This window comes from Saccopteryx leptura, chromosome 9 (assembly GCF_036850995.1).
Source record: "Saccopteryx leptura isolate mSacLep1 chromosome 9, mSacLep1_pri_phased_curated, whole genome shotgun sequence".
Classification (NCBI taxonomy): domain Eukaryota; kingdom Metazoa; phylum Chordata; class Mammalia; order Chiroptera; family Emballonuridae; genus Saccopteryx; species Saccopteryx leptura.
Window position 1 is genome coordinate 6711295 of NC_089511.1, and position 19793 is coordinate 6731087.

The 19793-nt window shown below is 43.1% G+C and overlaps 1 protein-coding gene across 4 annotated transcripts in view; it reads right to left on the minus strand.

The window, feature by feature from the left end:
• TOX3 (TOX high mobility group box family member 3) overlaps window positions 1-19793 on the minus strand; it is a 107558-nt gene that overhangs the window by 19131 nt on the left and 68634 nt on the right. For 2 of the 4 annotated variants that reach the window (XM_066349483.1, XM_066349486.1), the window contains exons 2-3: window positions 12003-12068; window positions 7098-7349 (exon numbers count right to left, since the gene is read on the minus strand). In XM_066349483.1, coding sequence (XP_066205580.1) covers window positions 7098-7349; window positions 12003-12068 — 318 coding nt within the window. Of the gene's footprint in view, window positions 1-7097; window positions 7353-12002; window positions 12069-19793 lie in introns of all 4 variants that reach the window. The other 2 variants (XM_066349482.1, XM_066349485.1) reach the window with 1 other exon arrangement.

Sequence of the window (19793 nt, forward strand, 5' to 3'; positions counted from 1 at the left end):
TCTTCTGCAAATGCAACATAGAAGCTTTCAAATTAATTTCTAAAATGTTTAAAGATCACCTATTATTATTGTATCTTCTCTATTTTTACTCATTATAATGTTGTTCACTTCCATCTGGGTGGATTTTGTCATTAAAAAAAAATGTTTGAAAAATCTAACATACAAATGTGTCTAACGCACGTCCCCCTGACTTTTGCAAATAATGATCCAATGTGAGTTTTTCATAACAGAAGATAATATCTAATTAAGAAGCAAATAACCCAAACATATTAGAGAGTATGACTAACTACATTTTTACTGTGCTAGCTTTTTTTTAAATCAATAGTTTTGAGAAATGAAGTAATTAGGCAATTATCAGTAAAAGAAAAATAACTGCGTTATATTAATAAATACCAGAGAACTACAAATGTGGAATTCAAGCCAGTAATTTTAAGCTCAGTTATTGAGTTCTGTCCAATAGCAATGTTAACAACAATCAGTAGGTGTGCAAAAGTACTGTATTCCTAACCCCAATAACCTTGAAACAAAGCCACACTCATGCCAGTGATAATTACAGACCCACAGAACACCAAGTGTAACTTCATCAAAATATATGCACCGAAATAGATCATTTTTCCTTAATAACTACTCTCAGGGTTATAATCAAACATAACTACACACGGACGTTTTGCTCAAAACAATCTTCCCAAAAGTTAATTAATAGCTTCTGACCAAAATAAAATTTCCGAGAGTTTATCGTAAAACACTTAATGATATTTTACTCTGTAATACCCTGCACCTCCTTTGTTTTTAACCAAGAAGTCAGGGCTCCATGCTGATTCTATTTGGTCCCAAATTAAAATGGCAAAGAGGCCTTCCCTTTTCACAGCTGTTCACACTTGAAACCCCCGCCCCTCTCTGGTTGTATTTGGCGGTCAAGGTATGCTCGCGGTAACAAATAAAACACCCTCGCGTCGCCCTTTCAGTCCTGCGTAGGGTCCACAGATGAACTCTTGACTGTGAGCCCCGTGTACTCCAGCCCCGGGTACCAGGCCCGAGGCTGACAGAGGCGAACCAGGCAGGCGCGGCGGAGGGCAGGCAGCGCTGCGGCCAACAGGAAACGGGCAAAGGGACGGGAGCCACTCTCATCCAGCCAAGGAAGGTCTGGCTAAAGAGCATTGATGCTAAGGGAAAGAAGGAGGTCAGAAAAAAGGCTAAGAACCGTATGGTTTCACTCCCAGGCGGGATAGAGAACAGAAACTCATAGACACGGACAACAAGACGGTGGTTCCCAGAGGGAAAGTGGGGGGAGGGGGTGGGAAAGGGGACCAAGGAGAGGGTGATGGAAGAAGAGTTGAGTCTGGGTGGTGGGCACACAATGCAATAGACGGTTCACGTTATCGCAGAAATCTACATTCGAAGTCTATATGAACCACTGTCATAGGATCCTGTGAACCAATGGCACTCCAATAAATTCAACAGAAAATCAAAATGACAAAGACATGTTTGAGCCACCATCCCTGCTGCATCCGGGAATCTGAATGAGGGACTTGGTGTCCTTAACTGTCCCTGAACCACTAGGAAACACTGGTGATACTAGGGTACAGTAAATACTTATAAATCGTATATGCTAAAAACAAGATCCGGGAACATAAGTCACAGCACAGCTTTCTACTCACACTTTTCCTTGGGTGTTATACATCAAGCAACTAACCACGTGTCACGCATCAAAACAGCTCATTGGGTTTCGTAGAAGTTGGGAGCACACTCCTCCTTTAATAGATGGCCTTAAAGTTAGCTCCGCCTTAGCGACAGCGCTCAAGTGGTCAGGATCCGTAGGAATGTACAGGCCAAGAATAAAGAATGTTTATTTCAAGGTGATCTATCTGCTCTACCTTGTGGACAGGTCTGGTCTGGGCATCTTGGGCACCCCACCGCCAACATATAGTAATGGGTGACTTTGGATGATAAACCTCTTGACAGCAGTCTTCAGGCTCTGTGACTTTTTACAGCACACGACAGAGACGCTGATCATCAAGAAAACAACTTTATAACTAGTATAATCAGTCTCTCACTGTTACAAGTAACATGTAGCACTTAGTAGGTGCACAGTAAGCACTTGCTGAAAGTGAATCCAGTTTTTCAATTTTAAAATTTGGGCCTTTGAACAGACAGACAGGTCCCAGCCCACTTAAAATGGAGTGTTCTGCTTATGTCAAGCCACGCCTCCGTTTCTATTGTTAGTGTACCATGAAAATATTTTGACCATAACCTGACCAAAAATAAACACGACTGAAGTAATCATTCAATTTGCATGAGAAATGGCGGGTCCCTCCAATGGCTGAGTAATCATCCTACCGGAATTTAGTTCTGCCGACTCTATTGAAGATGGCAACCAACATGTTCGTAACAATAATCAGGGCTTGTTTTAATAGAATGTTCCACGCATTAAACACATTAATGACCCATGAAATAACTGTTTTATCTGTAGCACATTAAGCAACATTGCTAAAACAAGGTATTAATTGAAAGTCTGCTATTTCTTCTTAAAGCAAGATTTTTAAAAGTATAGAAATGGCATGCCAGTCATTTTGTAAGAACAAAATAATTTTGACTGCAAAATTAGAGCCACATTAAACAATCGTATGAAAAAGAAAAATTTCCTAACATAAGCCTAATAACTTTAGACATCTTATTTTTATATACTCCTGTTTTCTTCTGGCTGTCAAAAACGGCATCAGTTTAGGTTATGACTTAAGTGTCTTATGAATATTTTAAAAGCCCGTAGTTTTCTTCTCTGCATGCCTATCTTCTATGGGACTTGTCTCTCTCTTTCTCTTTCCTTAACAGTTACAAAAGACGACTAGACTCAAATACGCCTCCCATACCTCCATCTTTTTTCAATTTTCTAATGCTATGTTTGATTTTACGAGAGTACCCGTGTGGCATTTTCTCTAAATATGTGCTTATCACAATTAAATCCAAAGCCATATCAAACAGAAAAACACCAGTCCTCTAAACACGAACCCTAAAGTGTGAAGAAAAAGCACGTGAATTATCGTTGTGTTTTATACAGTCTCTTTGGGGAGGGGCCTACAAAATATCAGACTAGAGACAATTATTTTCCTGTCTGTTTCTTGGATATCAAAGAGAATTTTGAAATTCATCAAAGCTAACCTTCTGTTATGTACAACAGGCTAAGCTGAAAAGAATGTTAACAAGTTCAATTTTCATTCAATCAGCACTACTGCTCTCTGAAATGTTTCATTGCGGGAAAGAAATAAAAATAATCTATATGGTAATTATGAGGATGAATCCCCCAGTAACTTTCAGCTACATGAAAGGTCAGTTCTATTCAAGATATTTTATCAGTCCCCTGCACATACTCCTGTCCTGTCATTTTAAATCTGAGCAGCATTTTATTTTCCCATTTACAGCTACCTGCAGAATTAAGTACTTAAGCCAAATAAGGAAAGGAAAAAAAAAAAAAAAAAGAAATGTTGAATGCTGGCAAAGGCTATAATAGCATAGAGATAAATCGTTCAGCTGCTCTCTCTCAAGCCTCCAGGGCTGTAGATTTTTCTTGTCCTGGTGCACTGTGGGTATTCAAAACTTGTTCAACATGATTTCATTTCATTTCAGGCACTGCCTGAGAAAACTAAATTACAGAATCAATCATACAGAAGGTCAGAGTGAGACTTCATTACAAGTATTGCATGCTTGCATGAATATCTTTCATTTATGACTGACCCAATATGTCACAATAGCTGTCTAGTAACAATAATCCACTTTCTGAAATTGATGTACTGCCGATGTCAGTGCTACTCAGCAGGCTGGGCAGATTACAGAGAGGTGTTAAAAAAAAAAACCCTTTGACTTGCTTGTTGTAGATTTTTCAGATTGCAATCTTTTGTAGATTAAAATAATTTTTCCAGATGATCCTCTGGACTGACAATAAGGCGGAGAGGGAAGGCATTTTTAAACCAAAATGGTGCGTTACTTTCCACCTGCTAACCACAGAAGGCGTTGAGAGACGTACAGCCACAACAAGCTCAGCGAGGTTCTCCTTTGAAGTCACAAATACATCGACTTAATTTTTCAACCATACACTTTTGAATACCAGAGCATTATTTGCATATTTGAAAATGTGAATGAATGCTAATCACTGGACTTGGTGTTTTGTTTTGTTTTTAAGTTTTGCCTTTATATATATATTTTTTTATTTTTATTGAATTTATTGGAGTGCCCTTGGCTAATAAAATTATACAGGTTCCAGGTGTACAATTCTATAACACATCATCTGTGTATTGTACTGTACTGTGTGTTCACCACCCCAGGTCAGGTCTCCGTCCGTCACCATTTATCCCCCTTCTCCCCTCTTCCCCCTCACCCACCCCCTGCCCTCTGGTCATCACCGTACTGCTGTCTGTGTCTATGAGTTTTTGTTTGGCTTTGTTTTTTGCTTAATCCCTTCACCTTGTGCACCCAGCCCCCCACCCCCGCCCCTCTGACAGCTGTCAGTCTGTTCTCTGTATCCACGAGTCGGTTTCATTTGACTCATTTTAATCCTCCCTTTCTGCTCCCGCTCTCTGTGTTTAAATATAATAGCATAAATTTAAGGAAGATAAACATGTTGTGCTTGTTGCCAACAAAAAAATGCAGCTCATCGGGAATGTGACAAGCTGTCAGTCTCTCTAAAGGAGAACGGAGGAAGCTCTGTGGAGAGCCAGGCTTCCTGCAACAGAGACAAGCCGTCTTTTCCTCTTGTAGGATCGTCTTAATTCACCCTGGCCCTCCTTAGCTCGGCAGCCATGTTCATTCGGATGGCAAAACTTCTTTCTTACTTGCACGGGGTAGGAACGACCCAGGCGAACGGAGAAGCCGAATGCACGGTGTACAAAGTATTATTTATTTTATTTTTTTTCTGGTGACCTTCCTACAGGAACTCTCCGAGGAGCTGCCGCGAAGCATTACGATGTAGGCAGCCAACTCGGGACCCGGAGGGAGACAGAGAAGAACCTTGACATAACCTATTTTTAACCATGCCTCAGGCGATTCTGAATTCAAGTTTATAGGTGAACATGTCAAGCAGCACATAGAACAAAGCCAACGACACATTGTATTCATCATAATTCTGTCCTGGTACAATTTATTTTTTTCCCCCCAACATTTGTGATTTAAAACCCCATGACATTTCTTCAAGGTGAAATCCTACTAGAATTTTCAACAAGATTGGTTTGTTTCAAGCCCAAATAAATATCATTCAGGTTCAGCAAAACTTTAAGAAAGGTACCGATAAATACAAGGGGGGGAGGCATGTGAATACTATGGCAACAGCCTGCACTTAGCTAATGTGCTTATACTTTTAAAAATCAATGAAATAATTTGCCTGCTTTAGTGATTAGCAATACATTACAAAAGCAACATTAAAAATTGAGTCCTCTCTTCCAACGCCAGTCCGTGAAAGCATTGTTCTTTTAAGTGTCTGTGAATATCATAATTATTTTATGATTCCATCTTTAGTTCTTTCCAATATAGTAAATTCAATTGACCATGAAATGAAATTTCATAGTCAAAATGCCTCCTTTACACTTTTTTATAGCAGCAATAACAGTTTTATAGCTTGGAGGAAAGGTAATTCATCAGATGTTTAATTTAAGGGCAGATGCTTATATTATTAATAAATATTTACCAATTTAATAAAGTACACATTTTAGCACCCATTATATGGTCTTTTAACTATTTCCATGACTTTAATGAGTCTCACTGAGCATCTGTGAATGATGGTGAGCCCTGGCTAACTCCCTTAGTGACTAAACACCCTTTTTATTTTTATTAGTTTGCAGGCACAACCTTGCAAGCCTGATTGTACCGGGACAGAGACAGAACCCTCCTGTCCAGTGTCAAAGGGACAAAAAAACATGTAAGAAAGTCCATAGGAAACAATTATTTTGTGATGGCAGGGAACGTTTATGAATAGTTAATGACCCTTTCCCGACTACTGGCTGCATTCCTTTCCAACAACAACAACAAACAGTAAAAAATAAAAAACCCTGATGTTCAGCTCAAACACAAAAGATCACAGGCAAAGAAAATTATGTTGCCGCAATCCTATTTGGGAAAGTAATCTTATATTTCAGAGAGCGTGTTGGATCTGCATGCTAATCCACTACATATTTTGCAATTGTCTGTTGTTAGCCTGGGAATTAACAATGAAACCAGTAAACACCACTGGCGTGGTCCTAACATGCAGAGAAATATGTAAACAAGCAACAGGATTTGTTTTTTGTTATACCAACACATCTGTTTCACTTTATCAGGGTTAAAAAAAAAATCTTGTTTGAAAATTAATTAATCTTGTTTTAAAATGTCTGCTTAGTAACTCACCTAGATAGACACAAATGCTTTATATAGTATGGCAGGGGGAAAAAAATCCCAGCAGAAGAGTTTAAAATACTTAAGCAGATTTACTCTGGTGATTGTTGACTATAATTGCTCACTAAGAAAAATAGAACCAAAATGATTGCATTAGTCATCTTGGCTCTCTGGAGTGCCTTCTGCAGCGTTGATAACAATAAATAACACAATTAGGTACATTTCACACAATAACCGAACCTATATTTTCCTCTGCTGGTGATAAGCAATTATTCTTTTTCTCCTTTCTCTGTGTCACAGTTTGATATTTCATTTGAGGTGGGCGCAGACCGCATACCGTAAACGTGATGTTATCATCCAACAAATGCAAAAGACCTAGGTCCCTGATCGGGGCTGCCGTTTCAACACTCTCACCTGGGCAGACCGTTGACTCAAGTACGCCTCCTTGTTAAGCCAAAGGCAAGACAAGACTGGTTGCTTCCAAATCAATGAGTCTGACTTTCTAAAAAAAATCGTTTCAAATCAGAAAGCTCTTGTTGGGTCACCCTCATCACGCCACTGTCAAACCAACCCAATGCCTTCTCTCTTGTCCAATACCAGGGACGGATCTAGCACCTGTGTTTACATGGCCCTCCGAAGAACAATCCACATGTCCCTGGCTAGACGGGCATGAGCGCGTTTCAGAACACGGACCCTCAGCTCTTTCCCAGGAAAAGCAGAAAAGAAAATCCACCGCCGCCTACCATGTGCACCCCACTGCCGTGCAGCCCGCCATCTTGCTCCACGAGATTTCTTGAGATGGTAATGGACGGAAGATCCAGGCTCTGAGGGGGAAACTGGGGCGTGAATTCACTTCCTTGGGAAGGCAAGGTGTCGCTGAGGCCTTGGAAGGGTAGAAGTACGTCCGGGATGCCCAGGGTGGGGTCTGACTCCGGAGGAGGCGTGATGGGCGGGATCTCGAACTCTTCATCGCCGAGGCTCGGTGTATGGAACGTCTGCTAAAAGGAAACAGAGGACAGAGATCTTCAAACTCGGTTCCTATCTCTCACTGCTCCCCGGAGGGTAACAGAAAGTATTTTTGGGGTTTTTTTTTTTTTTTTTTTTTTTTTGCATAGAAAGATGATATCGTGAGGCCAGATATTTCTTTCTCAAATGAAAACATCTTAAACACCCATTTCCATATATAAAGTTTTGCTGATCATTCTGATTAAAGATTTAAGTCTCATTATCATATGGTTTTAATGGAGTATCAGTATTAACAGTTTTTTAATGCGTACTTAATTAGCAACATCTGTCTTTGTTGTTAGCTGGAGCCGTAGCAACATTAGATTTGGCTATATAACAAATTGCCACTTTATTGATATGTGAGCGAAACAGCTCAAACCGCTCCCGTTACCCACACGCTTCATAAAACGCTGAACGACCTCGTGGTGCGCACACGACGTTAATCCAGAAGTGAACATCGCACGTATTTACTTTCTGTCACAACATATAAAACAAGTCGTATCAAATTTGTGGTGTGCGTTCTAACTTTCCTTACTGATACGTTCCCAAGTGCAGGGAAGGCTTCGACGGAAGTTGTTACTGTTTGTAGTACAACATTTCATAAGCGCTGTCGTCAGAACAGCTATTAAAAGGTCCCGGTGCTTTAATGTAAAACTATCAGGAGAGTTCTTTCCTGTTACATGAAGATGTTGTTATGTATTTATCAGAACACTTTCTGCCAGTCTTCAACGTTTAAGAGACAATCTATACAATGGGCACAGGGATATATGGATTGAGATGTACTAACTCCGCTGAGACTGCTCACTTATCGACAGACAAGTGTTATATCTCAAGACCTACCAGTGAAACGGCACTGCTCTCTTCTTCGCTACATAGAGAGATACAGTAGTGGGATCAAATATGGCCTTCTGATGCAAACCAGGACTGGATGTTCAACCCCGCTAACCACCTTTCTTAAACTAGAACTTGGATTGGGAGGGGGTGGTCGACGTCTAAAATACTATTTTTGGTCAAACGAAGAGGTTGGGGGGGACACTCAGTTATCTTTCTTTTATTCTTAAGCTCAGAGGGTCCAATTTACACTTCATTTATTATTAATAACATTTTTTGAAGAATGAATTGGTGCAAGATAATTTGAATCTGCTGTAATTGGTTAAAAGAACTAATTTAGAGCTGAAAATCATCATTATTCAATCTATGAACTGATGATATAATTTAACAACCACTCGAGAGAAAACAGAAACAAACGGAGGGGGAGGGAAAAACCCCTCACATTTCTTGCATACAGAACCTGTCAACTCTTATTTTTACCTCACCAGAAATAAAAAGGTCACAAGCCATGGGAGTCCATGGCGGACAATGGAACATCTTAAGGTCCTTAGCAGAGATTCAATAGATGCAAAACATCATGGCATAGTAACACACTCAAAAGCTAGGATGAAATATTAGATTTTCTGACATATTCATTCTGATAATGACCCACCCCCACCCCCCAAAAAAGATGTTGATATCTTACGATGGTACCCTGTGTTCTCAAACACAAAGGGATGAATTGGCCGCTAATGTGGTTGGCTAATGAATGTAACCCTATGGCTGCATTTGCTGTTATTTTGGCACTAATGTGGTCTAGTAACAGATGCAACTGTAATTTGTGACTCATTTGCTACCCCATTACTGCTTAATGAAATCTAACATATCACATTAACAATACGGATAAACACTCATTCTTGATATGTGGCATTTGGCTGTTTTCATTACCACTGTAATTAACACTTGAAATATTATTTCAATAAATATTTAAAGTACTTTAAAAATGGTCAGGGTAATCATGACATGGAGAAAACAGGAAGCAAATGTGTGAATTTCAAACTCAGAGTCTCCTGGTCCCCATAGTATTATCCACAGGGCGGCATCTATGGGAAGAAAGCTGGTTTCAGGCAGAATTCCGACTTGACTGCATCAAACCTCAAGTCTTCCTGAATTAGTTTGCGCTCATTAAAATGTTTTAAAAAATTTACTTTTAATGCAGTGATCGGGAAATTAGGCACATGCTATAATGTAGTGTGCATTAACATTTACTTGGGCTTTATTTTCTGTTCAAAAAAAATGATGTAATGATGTACAAGGATACCATTATGTAAGATTACCTCTTAAACTCTAACATAAACACATCTTACGCTAGGCAGTCAAAATTAAAGAGGTTTTCATTTTTATTTTTGTTAAGGACTAGAGAGAGAGAGAGAGAGAGAGAGCTCTTAATACATATAATATGTCCTCTTCCAATATAATTTTATAAAAGACAAAATAATTTTAAGTTAGAATTTAGTATACTATTCTGTCATAACCTAATAAAAAGATACAATAAAATTGTATTACAGGACCTAACCAAGAAAATGCTAAAAAGCTTCAACCCCTTTTAAAGAGAGGTACGGTATTAAACAGAACATTAAGCATTCATTAGAGAAAAACGTCACAAAGAACATCGGTTATCTGAGATGATACAAATGAGCACGTATGGCAGCAACAACAACAAAAACGTGATTGACTCGTCTGCGCCTTCTGGCCGACCTCAGATTAATCATGTAGAGTTTCTATGATTACTTCTTTCCGATATTGACTTTTCAGTGTTTACCTTGAACATGTTAAAGTAGAGTGTACATGGTTAAATACCATCTGTACTGAAATGCTCAAAACATTTGTTCCTTTTGATAAAAATGCAAATCTGGAGAACTGTTGTATCAACATACAACAGCCAACGTCTGACACGGTGAATTATCACAGCTGGAATTAAATTGTCTCTGAGCAGCTGCCGGCAGTGGAGCTTTCATCAATGTTTGATTCAAATGTAGGGGGGAAAAAATCCCACAGAATGAAACATCATGTTGTCCTTACAGATGGGGGTTTGTGTTCATTATCACAAACAACACCGCAGCCAGTGCCAAACACTGTTCCCTTATCGGGGCTGTCTTCTCGGTGAGAGGAATGAGGGTCACTGTGAAAATGATTCATCTACGAATACGCTCCATTCTGGACTCCCCATCTTTCCCAATCATTTCTCGGCGTTAATTCCTGGCATACTCACTTGCTTCCTTGGACCAAGATCATTTACGAAGGAGCCATTATGGTTTTCATTCTCTGGGGTCAAGCTAGTTCAGGTTCCTATATCTGAATGTATTTGGGAAATGAAGACTTTTTATTACATGGACAGCTAAGAGGTTCCATTTGGACCAATTTCACTGATTTTCCGTGTTTTAAATGATTATTTTAGACAGAGAGAGAAAGGGAAAGAAGAAGAGAAAGGAAAAGAGAGGAACAAAGAAAGAGAGGGAGGGAGGGAGGGACAGAGAAAGAGAAGAGATTATCAATTTGTTGTTACACTTATTTAAGCATCCAGTGGTTGGTTCCTTTTTTTTTTTTTTTTCCTTTTTGAGAGAGAGAGAAAGGGAGAGAGATAAGAAGTATCAACTTGTAGTTGCAGCACTTTAGTTGTTCATTAATTGATTCTCATATGTGCTTTGGCTGGGGTGGGGGGGCTCAAGCTGAGCGAGTGACCCCTTGCTCAAGCCAATGACCTTGGTCTCTCAAGTCAGTGACCTTGGGTTTCAAGCCAGCTACCTTTGGGCTCAAGCCAGTGACCTCAGAGTTTCAAACTTGGGATCTCAGCATCCCAGGTCAATGTTCTATCCACTATGCCACCACTGCTCAGACCACTGGCTGATTCTTGCATGTGCCATGACCAGGGATTGCACCTACAACCTTGGCGTATTGGGATGATGCTCTGACCACCAACTGAGCTTTTCAGCCAGGGCCTGTTTGTTCTTGTTTTAAAATCTTTAATCTCACAGTCTACCATTTTTAGAAAGGAAAAAAAAAAAAAAAAATCTTTCCTTGATCTAATCAAGTTTGAGGTTTTTCTGGAGGGCAGGCTAAAAAGGCCAGACACCAGTCCTATGACAGTAAGGAAGGAATTCAGCAAGAACAGCCACAGGAAGCTGTATGTTCCATTTGCACCGACAAACCGTGAGCAAGCCCAGAGCCAACGTGGCGCTGCCTTTACGTTCCACCCCTCAGCGTGTCTGGCTGTGACCCCGTCTTGGAGCATCTCATCCATTCATTCAGTCCGTCAGTACTGACTGAGCACCTCCGATGTGCCAGGCACTGTACTGGGCTGTGCGGATCTAAAAAAACCAAAACTCCCCGCCATGTTTACCAAACCATAGCGCCTTAATGAAATCATCCCCAGAGCTATGTGAAGGTAAACTATCTTCTGTTAAAAGTCACTTCCATCCCAGTTTCTGAAATAACCGCCTATCTGCTTAGGGACTGCTACAGTTTGTAGAGAAAACAAAATAGATTTTTATGGACGTCCTCACAGGTCTCCTCCTGTTTGCACACGTATTTCTTTCCACCGACAGATGGGTGCGAATGGCCGCCGTCCTCGACGGCCCTGGACGCGGGAGAGAGACGGCCGCGTCAGGTCCTCTTCTCTTCCAGAAGGCCTTTCTCGTGTCTCCTCCGACCTCGTTCCCTCGTGCCACGTAAGAGAAAGATAAACTCGACACGTGGCTTTTCCCCACGAGCCCTTTCTAGTGATCTCGGGACCGCACAACACATGAACAGACACAGCTGAGACAGACACCCACCTCACTGGCTGCGAAGAAAGCGTTGTTCGCCTCGGCCATGTTCATGTAGTTATTGTTAGTCCCAAACTGAAAGAAAACAAGAGCGTTTCCAGGTTAACAGGCAGCCTCGTGAAGGATTGGGGGTGGGGGTGGGGGGCTTGACTTCCTCCCTGCTGGGATCTGGGAAGGAGGCGGAGTGTCAGGGGAGGAAACGGCGGCTTCACGCAGAGCACACGTGCGCAGTGCCAGTCTCCGGGTGCCACGCTATACTGTCGGCTGGTTCCTCGCCCCCCCAAAATGGGGCACACAGGGCGAGGCGAACTCGGTAATTCCAGAAAACTGGATTCTCATCAAGACGAATAATAGCAAAGGGAGGCAATCCCCAACAGGCGGCCAACTGGTCACTAGTGGGCGCTGTCTAATGGAACTGGTGTCTGTCAGGGGTTAGAAGGAAAAGAGCCCCCCCCCCCCCTCAAATCACCTTGACATGTTTTTAAAAACATGTTGGAATTTCATAGCTTACTTTCTCAGAACAGATGTCACGAGTGCGGCTGGGTTAAGATGTGAATTAAAGGGAACAGAATTCAATTCCCAGGCCTCGAATTCTATTTTCTCGTGAACGGGGTGTGGCGTTGAATATAAATAAATAATAAGACTAAAGAATATACATATATGTGTGTATATATACATATATATATATATATATATATATTTTAAATCTCCAGAGTTTAAAATGATATCTATATCCATCAGAGCTGTTGAAAATGGTGATATTTAATCTCTCAATGTAACATTAAGTGCAAAGAGGTTTAAAAAATAAGCAGGATCCTATGAACACAGCAATTTTTATTTAATTCCCTAACACAATAGCCCATTCATACCATCACAAATAAGACTGTATCAGCATTTCAGACATAAGCTCTTTACTTCTAGAGACCTGTTATCAGAATGTAAAACTTGGATCTGGGCAGGAATGTGTTTTCGGGTTCGGATAGGATAAGTGGGCAGGCGGGGCTGCTTTAAACATCGTTATCAGCCCGGCATGATGGGACAGGCTCCGCGAGGGTCATTAGCTGCCGTCCTATTATTTTCATGATTTTGAAATGGTCAGAGGATGCCCCTCCTTTTTACAAAGTATATGATTTCCTTCCATTTGAATGCATTAAGTCACACATAGGTTTGGGCTCCAAAGGATGAAATGTATATACCCATTTTCTAACATAAATAGAGCTAGTAATTATTTCAAGTAGAAGGGGAAGGAGTTGGGAGAGAGAGGGAAAGAGGGGGGGGGGGGAGGAGGGGATAACTACAACACAGACGCAGACACATAGAGAAGACCCACATAAATTCTCTCGGTAAGCCCACGGACACTCAGTTCCGGGGGGCTCCCGGCCCCTGACTCTGAACCCTTCAGACTCGTGCGCAGAAGCAGGATTGACACGCTACACTTTATCATGTCAGGATCCAAGAACTAAGCAGGATTTATACGAAAGACTCTAACGGTTCCGGGCGCACCGTTACGGTCCATGGAAAAAAAAAAAATCCCACCCTGCAAAGTGACGCCTCAATACTCACTCGCACAATGAGCCCTCGGATTGATTTGGATAAATATCTTTATAAGAATTTCTGAAAGATGTATTTGTTCGTGCTTAAGAAAGGCCTTTATCTGGTTTCTCGCAAGGCCTGGGATATATCAAAAACAAACGCGCACTTATCTCTCAACGATCAAGTCGCGGGCATTAAATATGCAGAGGTTTTTGTATGTCCTACCATAGCACAACAAAGTGGTTTAAAAATAATTTAAAAATAAAACACACACACACACACACACGAGTGGATGCAACTACACAAACAACATTTCCCCCGTATTTCTACAATGTTAAAAATATGCAAGAAAAAAAGAATAGTTTCTGGTCCTGGAGTTCTTGATGAATTAGTGGTTTTTGAATTAAAGTCTCGAGCCTCCATTCCACATGTTCTTAGTAAATATTCGACACCCTGGGTCCCGCGGTGCAGCCCACGCACCAAGCCCCGCCCCCCCACGCTGCTGACAGCCTGCATCCCCACATTAACGTTATTTAAATGCAGGTTGTGTCGGGGAATTAGAAATCCATTTAAGGCAAACAGCTTATTATCACAGAGTATTTCCTTTTCTTTCTTTTTTTTTAAGATTAAACTCACTTATTATCTAATAGCACCTAAAACAACAAAGAAAAATAAAATGGCTATTAAACTAAGGGCCTAAACAATTCAAAAAAAAACACAAAAACCCACCAAAAACAAATTAAGCTTAGAGTGAAATAAGAACTAGGTTAGAAATCCTCTTCTGAACAGTTAGGATGCGAATGTAATTACTGAAGAAACTACAGCTAATCAGCTGTGAATTGTATCCATTAATTAGTATTTGCCCTGGAGAGATGAGAAAAAAGCCAGGAACAGCACAGGCAGGCGACAGGGGTGTGAGGAGGATGAGCCATGAGCCATGAGCCACAGGATGGTGGCGCTGCCTGCAGTCAAGCAGGTGGCTCCGGGGAGGGGGGGGGGGGTGTCCAGGTAATTTGCAAAGCTCTCACCTGAAGGACTGAGAAGGACTCACCCAGGGCTCCCAGCTTATCTTTTGTATCGATATAAGGCCTTAATTAAGGGCTTTTAATTTGGGAACACTTGGTGATCAGGCAGGGACAGTTATCACTTCAAGTAGAAGCAAAGATCTCTTTTCTGTGTGGGGGGTAAACCATCACCTCCACAAAGATGGTTTCAAACGCTGACGTGCTACAGGCCCCGGTCTTCCCTCTGCCCAGGTGGCCTGGCCCCTGTGGAGCGCGACAGCAGTCACATAAAACACAGGAGACGCCCAGTGGAATGAGACCTTCCCACGTATACTAAAAGGGAAAAAAAGTATCCTTTCTTCACCTGGGATTCAAATTTAACCGGGTGGTGTGTGTGAGTGTTTTTATTTGCTACAATGGACCACGCTCCTGCAGCGGTGACCCCGGGTCAGGATGGCACAGATGCCACTTTTCCAGGTGACTTCCCTTGATCCAGGAACGCCAGCGTTAATTTTATTTATTTTATTTTAACTTGTGACCTATAAATCCTGCTCTATTTGTTTAAGAGCAGATCGGAGGCTGAAAGAAAAAGGGGTCCTTTGGGGACAGATCTCTCATATCATGACCTCAGAACAATTAACTTCAACTAAATTGTGTACAATTAAAATTATGTTCTAAGAGACCGTGACATTGGTAAAGACTTTACAAAAAAGAAAAAAAAGAAAATACAGGCCCTGGCCGGTAGGCTCAGCGGTAGAGCGTTGGCCTGGCGTGTGGGGAACCCGGGTTCGATTCCCGGCCAGGGAAAATAGGAGAAGCGCCCATTTGCTTCTCCACCCCCCCTCCTTCCTCTCTGTCTCTCTCTTCCCCTCCCGCAGCCAAGGCTCCATTGGAGCAAAGATGGCCTGGGCGCTGGGGATGGCTCCTTGGCCTCTGCCCCAGGCGCTGGAGTGGCTCTGGTCGCGGCAGAGCGACGCCCCGGAGGGGCAGAGCATCGCCCCCTGGTGGGCAGAGCGTCGCCCCTGGTGGGCGTGCCGGGTGGATCCCGGTCGGGCACATGCGGGAGTCTGTCTGACTGTCTCTCCCCGTTTCCAGCTTCAGAAAAATACAATTGGCACTGGAGACCAATTGGTGAAGAAGATGGTACAGTTCCTACTTGGACGCAGCTTTTATTTTTTCTTCAGTGTTTAACAGTAAACCCCCACGTACACACCCGAAATATTTTTTTTGTTGTGCAACATTTCCTTTTGTTTCCCCCACAACCCTCTGTGGAGACATACTTTGGGAAACCTTGTTCTAAACACTTTCCCGACAATGAATGTTCTGTTCTATTATTTTCTCCACGTCCTTATAAAAGCTGATAGCCTCATTTTGTACAACCGTATGTTTGTGCATTTTCAAAACAACTAAATAAGCATTTCTGAATTACGCGTTGTAAGTCACCTTCAGCTGGCCTCTTTCCAAGCTTTCTGGAGGGAAACTCTCTCTCTTGTTCTTCCCTCAAAGACCTCCTACCCACCCCTGTAAGGTTCTTCGAGGAGATTTGAAGAGCCAAAACAACGTATTTCAAATAAGCAAAATGAACATTAGGTGAAACAGACAGTTAACTACTCTGAAGAGCATATAAAACCCTTTGGAAAGAAAAACAGGCTTGTGTATATATACACTTGGAGAAATGGTTACCGAGAGGCAGGGGCATTTATGAGGTCCCTTCCACTTTGATGGGCTCTAAAGGATGTGCTCCCCAAAGATAGCATCCCAAAAGAGATAATGATCGCACGCAGGACTGAATTACTCCGCGCACTTCCGCTATCTTCATCATGTCACAAAAGAACATCTTCATTGTACTTGGAGGTAGATTTACTTTTTGCTGCTTGATGAGTAATTACAGCTTTGGCAAATGCAATTTATGAAAGACATCAATTAACAAGAAGTATTGCAGGATTAAAAAAAAAATGTATTCAGGACCATCATGTCCGTGGGCTGCCTACTCGTGTGAAGTGTCAAAGTCAATGAATGGCGGTTGTTAAGTTGAGGCCATCCAGCCAAAGGCTTGGGAGAATGCGGATTGGCACAGATAATAATAACCCATCTGTAATCACAAGACAGAGACTTCGGCCCGATGAGTCCACACAACATCATTCTCCCTGAAATTATTTTGACACCTATGTGAAGAATTGTACTGGCTTCTAATAAAGCAGCATTAACCACAGGGTATCAAACAGCTAAATACATAAATTTAATCCTTAAAAAAAAAAAAAAGAAAGAAAGATAATCCTTCGAAGTCTCTTTTCTTTTTTTTCCCCCCATTAGATTTGTTAGCAGACACCATCCAATTTGATGCCTCAGTAAGGACATCTGTCAGGTTGCTTACACAAATGAACTGTGCCCTCGCGGATCAAGGGCGCCAGGCCCGGTCACGTGGCGGGGGAGGGCGGTGCTGCGAAGTTCAAACACCCTCCCCGGCTCTGTTAACCACCCCGTGGGAAAGACCATACCGCCGGCGATCAAGTGTTAACCATTTTCAGCAGTGGTAATCCGTCCCAAGATATAAATCCCAAAAGAGTGAACACAAGCCCAATATGGCAAATGATAATAACACCACTGATTATCAGGGGTGGACCTGGAGCCCCCCTCCCCCATCAAGAAACAAAGAATGACTTAGTGAATAAAGACAGTCTCTATACCAAAGGTTAGGGGTTCACAGCAGCCCGGAAACAAAACCCTGCAAACGGTGAACTCTGAGGTATAATTACCAGGAGAATACAGACACCCGCACAATTCTGCTAATTACTTATATACAATTATATATAGAGAGAATTATACACACAGAATTATATACACCCACATATGTTCAGATGTACACATACATTGACAGGTCCCAATACAAAGCAAGATTCTTTCTAAAGAAAATACATTTTCAAAAATATCATTTGCCTTTCCAGGGGCTAACAACTCGTCGCTAGTTATCTCCTGAGCAACAGAGTCAGATATTCAATTGCCATGACACTTCTGCTTGGGCATCAGCAGGCATCTCAACCACAGGAACAAGCCCAAGTCCTCCTCCCTTCCCCCAGCCCTGCTCCACCACGGCCTTCCCCATCTCCTTTGATGGGGTACTTACTGGCTCAATTCCGGTGATTCGGGTCAACAATCATGCCTTGAATCCCCACACATCCGCCCATCAGAAGTTTCTGTTGGTCCATCTTTCCAAGTATACCCACAGCTGACCACTTGTCACCAACCTCCACGGGACTCACCCAGGCCCAAGCCACGCACGTCCTCCTGGGTCCGTGCTGTAGCTTCCCCATGGGTCCCAGCAGAGCCATGCTGTCCACACCACAACGCATTCTCAGCACACAGCCCAAGACATCCTTTGACAATCTAAGTCTGGTCCCATCCCTCCGCTCAGAGCTTTCCAATGCTTTTCTGCTCACGCAGGGAAGGTGCCCAAACCTTGACACCGGCCCTGGTGTCTTCTCTGACTCTGGGCCAATGTTCTCCCTCCTGTACACGTCCCTCTAGCCTGCTGGCCTCCTTGTAGTTCCTTCAACACCTGAGTCACATCCACCCCAGGGCCTTTGCACTGTCGGGTTCCTCTCCTGGGAATGCCGTCCCTCCCACGGGTCCTCATGGCTGCTCACTCCCCCCGTGAGTCTGCCTTCCAATGCCACCTTTTCTCCGACAGCCCGATAACACTTCTTTGCAGCCCTCTCCCTCCAGCATTTTCTATTCTTCTCCTGGTTGGTTTTTTTTTTTCACTTTTCACTGTCTTTCTCCCTGCCCCACCAGAAGGCAAATTTAATGACAGGAATGTGTTGTGCGTTGTTTACACGTATGTCCCAGTGCCAAGAAAGAATGTTTGATAGACAGCAGGTATTCCATACATCTTGATGGAATTAATTTCTAGTCGTGAAATGATACATAGACTTGTTCTCCGAGCCACACAGGGCACAATCTAAGCACTGGAACCCCAAGCGAAGAGGAGAAGGCACGTATCCATCACCACGGTCCCCCCACAAATCACACCTACGGGGAAAATATGGTAATAGGAAGAGTAAAAGTCCTAATAACATTAAAAATTTAAGTGCTAGAGATACTTAGCTTGGAAAAAAAAATGCTTTATTCTAGACAAAGCAGTAACCCTTTTTAAAGAAAAGATATGGGCCCTGGCCGGTTGGCTCAGCGGTAGAGCGTCGGCCTAGCGTGCGGAGGACCCGGGTTCGATTCCCGGCCAGGGAAAATAGGAGAAGCGCCCATTTGCTTCTCCACCCCTCCGCCGCGCCTTCCTCTCTGTCTCTCTCTTCCCCTCCTGCAGCCAAGGCTCCATTGGAGCAAAGATGGCCCGGGCGCTGAGCATGGCTCTGTGGCCTCTGCCTCAGGCGCTAGAGTGGCTCTGGTCGCAACATGGCGACGCCCAGGATGGGCAGAGCATCGCCCCCTGGTGGGCAGAGCGTCGCCCCTGGTGGGCGTGCCGGGTGGATCCCGGTCGGGCGCATGCGGGAGTCTGTCTGACTGTCTCTCCCTGTTTCCAGCTTCAGAAAAATGGAAAAAATAAATAAATAAATAAATAAATAAAAAAGAAAAGATATGGAGGCCTAGGAGGGCAGGGCTGGAGGCTTCAGGATGGGCCCGTGTGGTTGGATGCAAGCTTCAATGAGCAACCCAGGGTCCCACCTGCAGCAAAATGATGAGAGAATAGAAATCCAACAACCTAACATCGGTGGGGCGAGAATCTGAGTATTGCATCTGACAGCTGTTTTTCCTTTTTCATTTAACATGTTTGTTTGTTTGTTTAATGTGGTCCATGTCAGAGTTTCCCAAAGTGTGGTACCAGGGATCACAGCGTATCAGGTGCCCGCTGAAAATACAGAATCCCTGATCCGCGCCCTGGACACCCCGTGTCAGAACCTCCAGACTGCAGGGCCCTAGAAACCCGTGTTTTTAACCAGCTCCTCGGGAACTCGAAAACACACCCGTATTTGGAAAGCGCTGGCCTTGTTCCCGTCAGACGAGCATGGGGATTTCTCCCGGTGAACAAAGCCCTCCATCTCTCCGGTGAGGATCTCACCAGAACGCCGAGGGAGCAGCCGGTGCCCCGGGAACATGGGAGCGCGTGCGAGGTGACTGCCGGCGCCCTCTCTGACCCACGCGGCCAGGAGGAAGGACGCCGACGTCCCAGGCTGGACCGTGCAGGCAGGCGAGGCGAGCGCCACCGTCGGATTTCCCAACCAGTTCTGTGGACCCACAGAAGGAACAACAG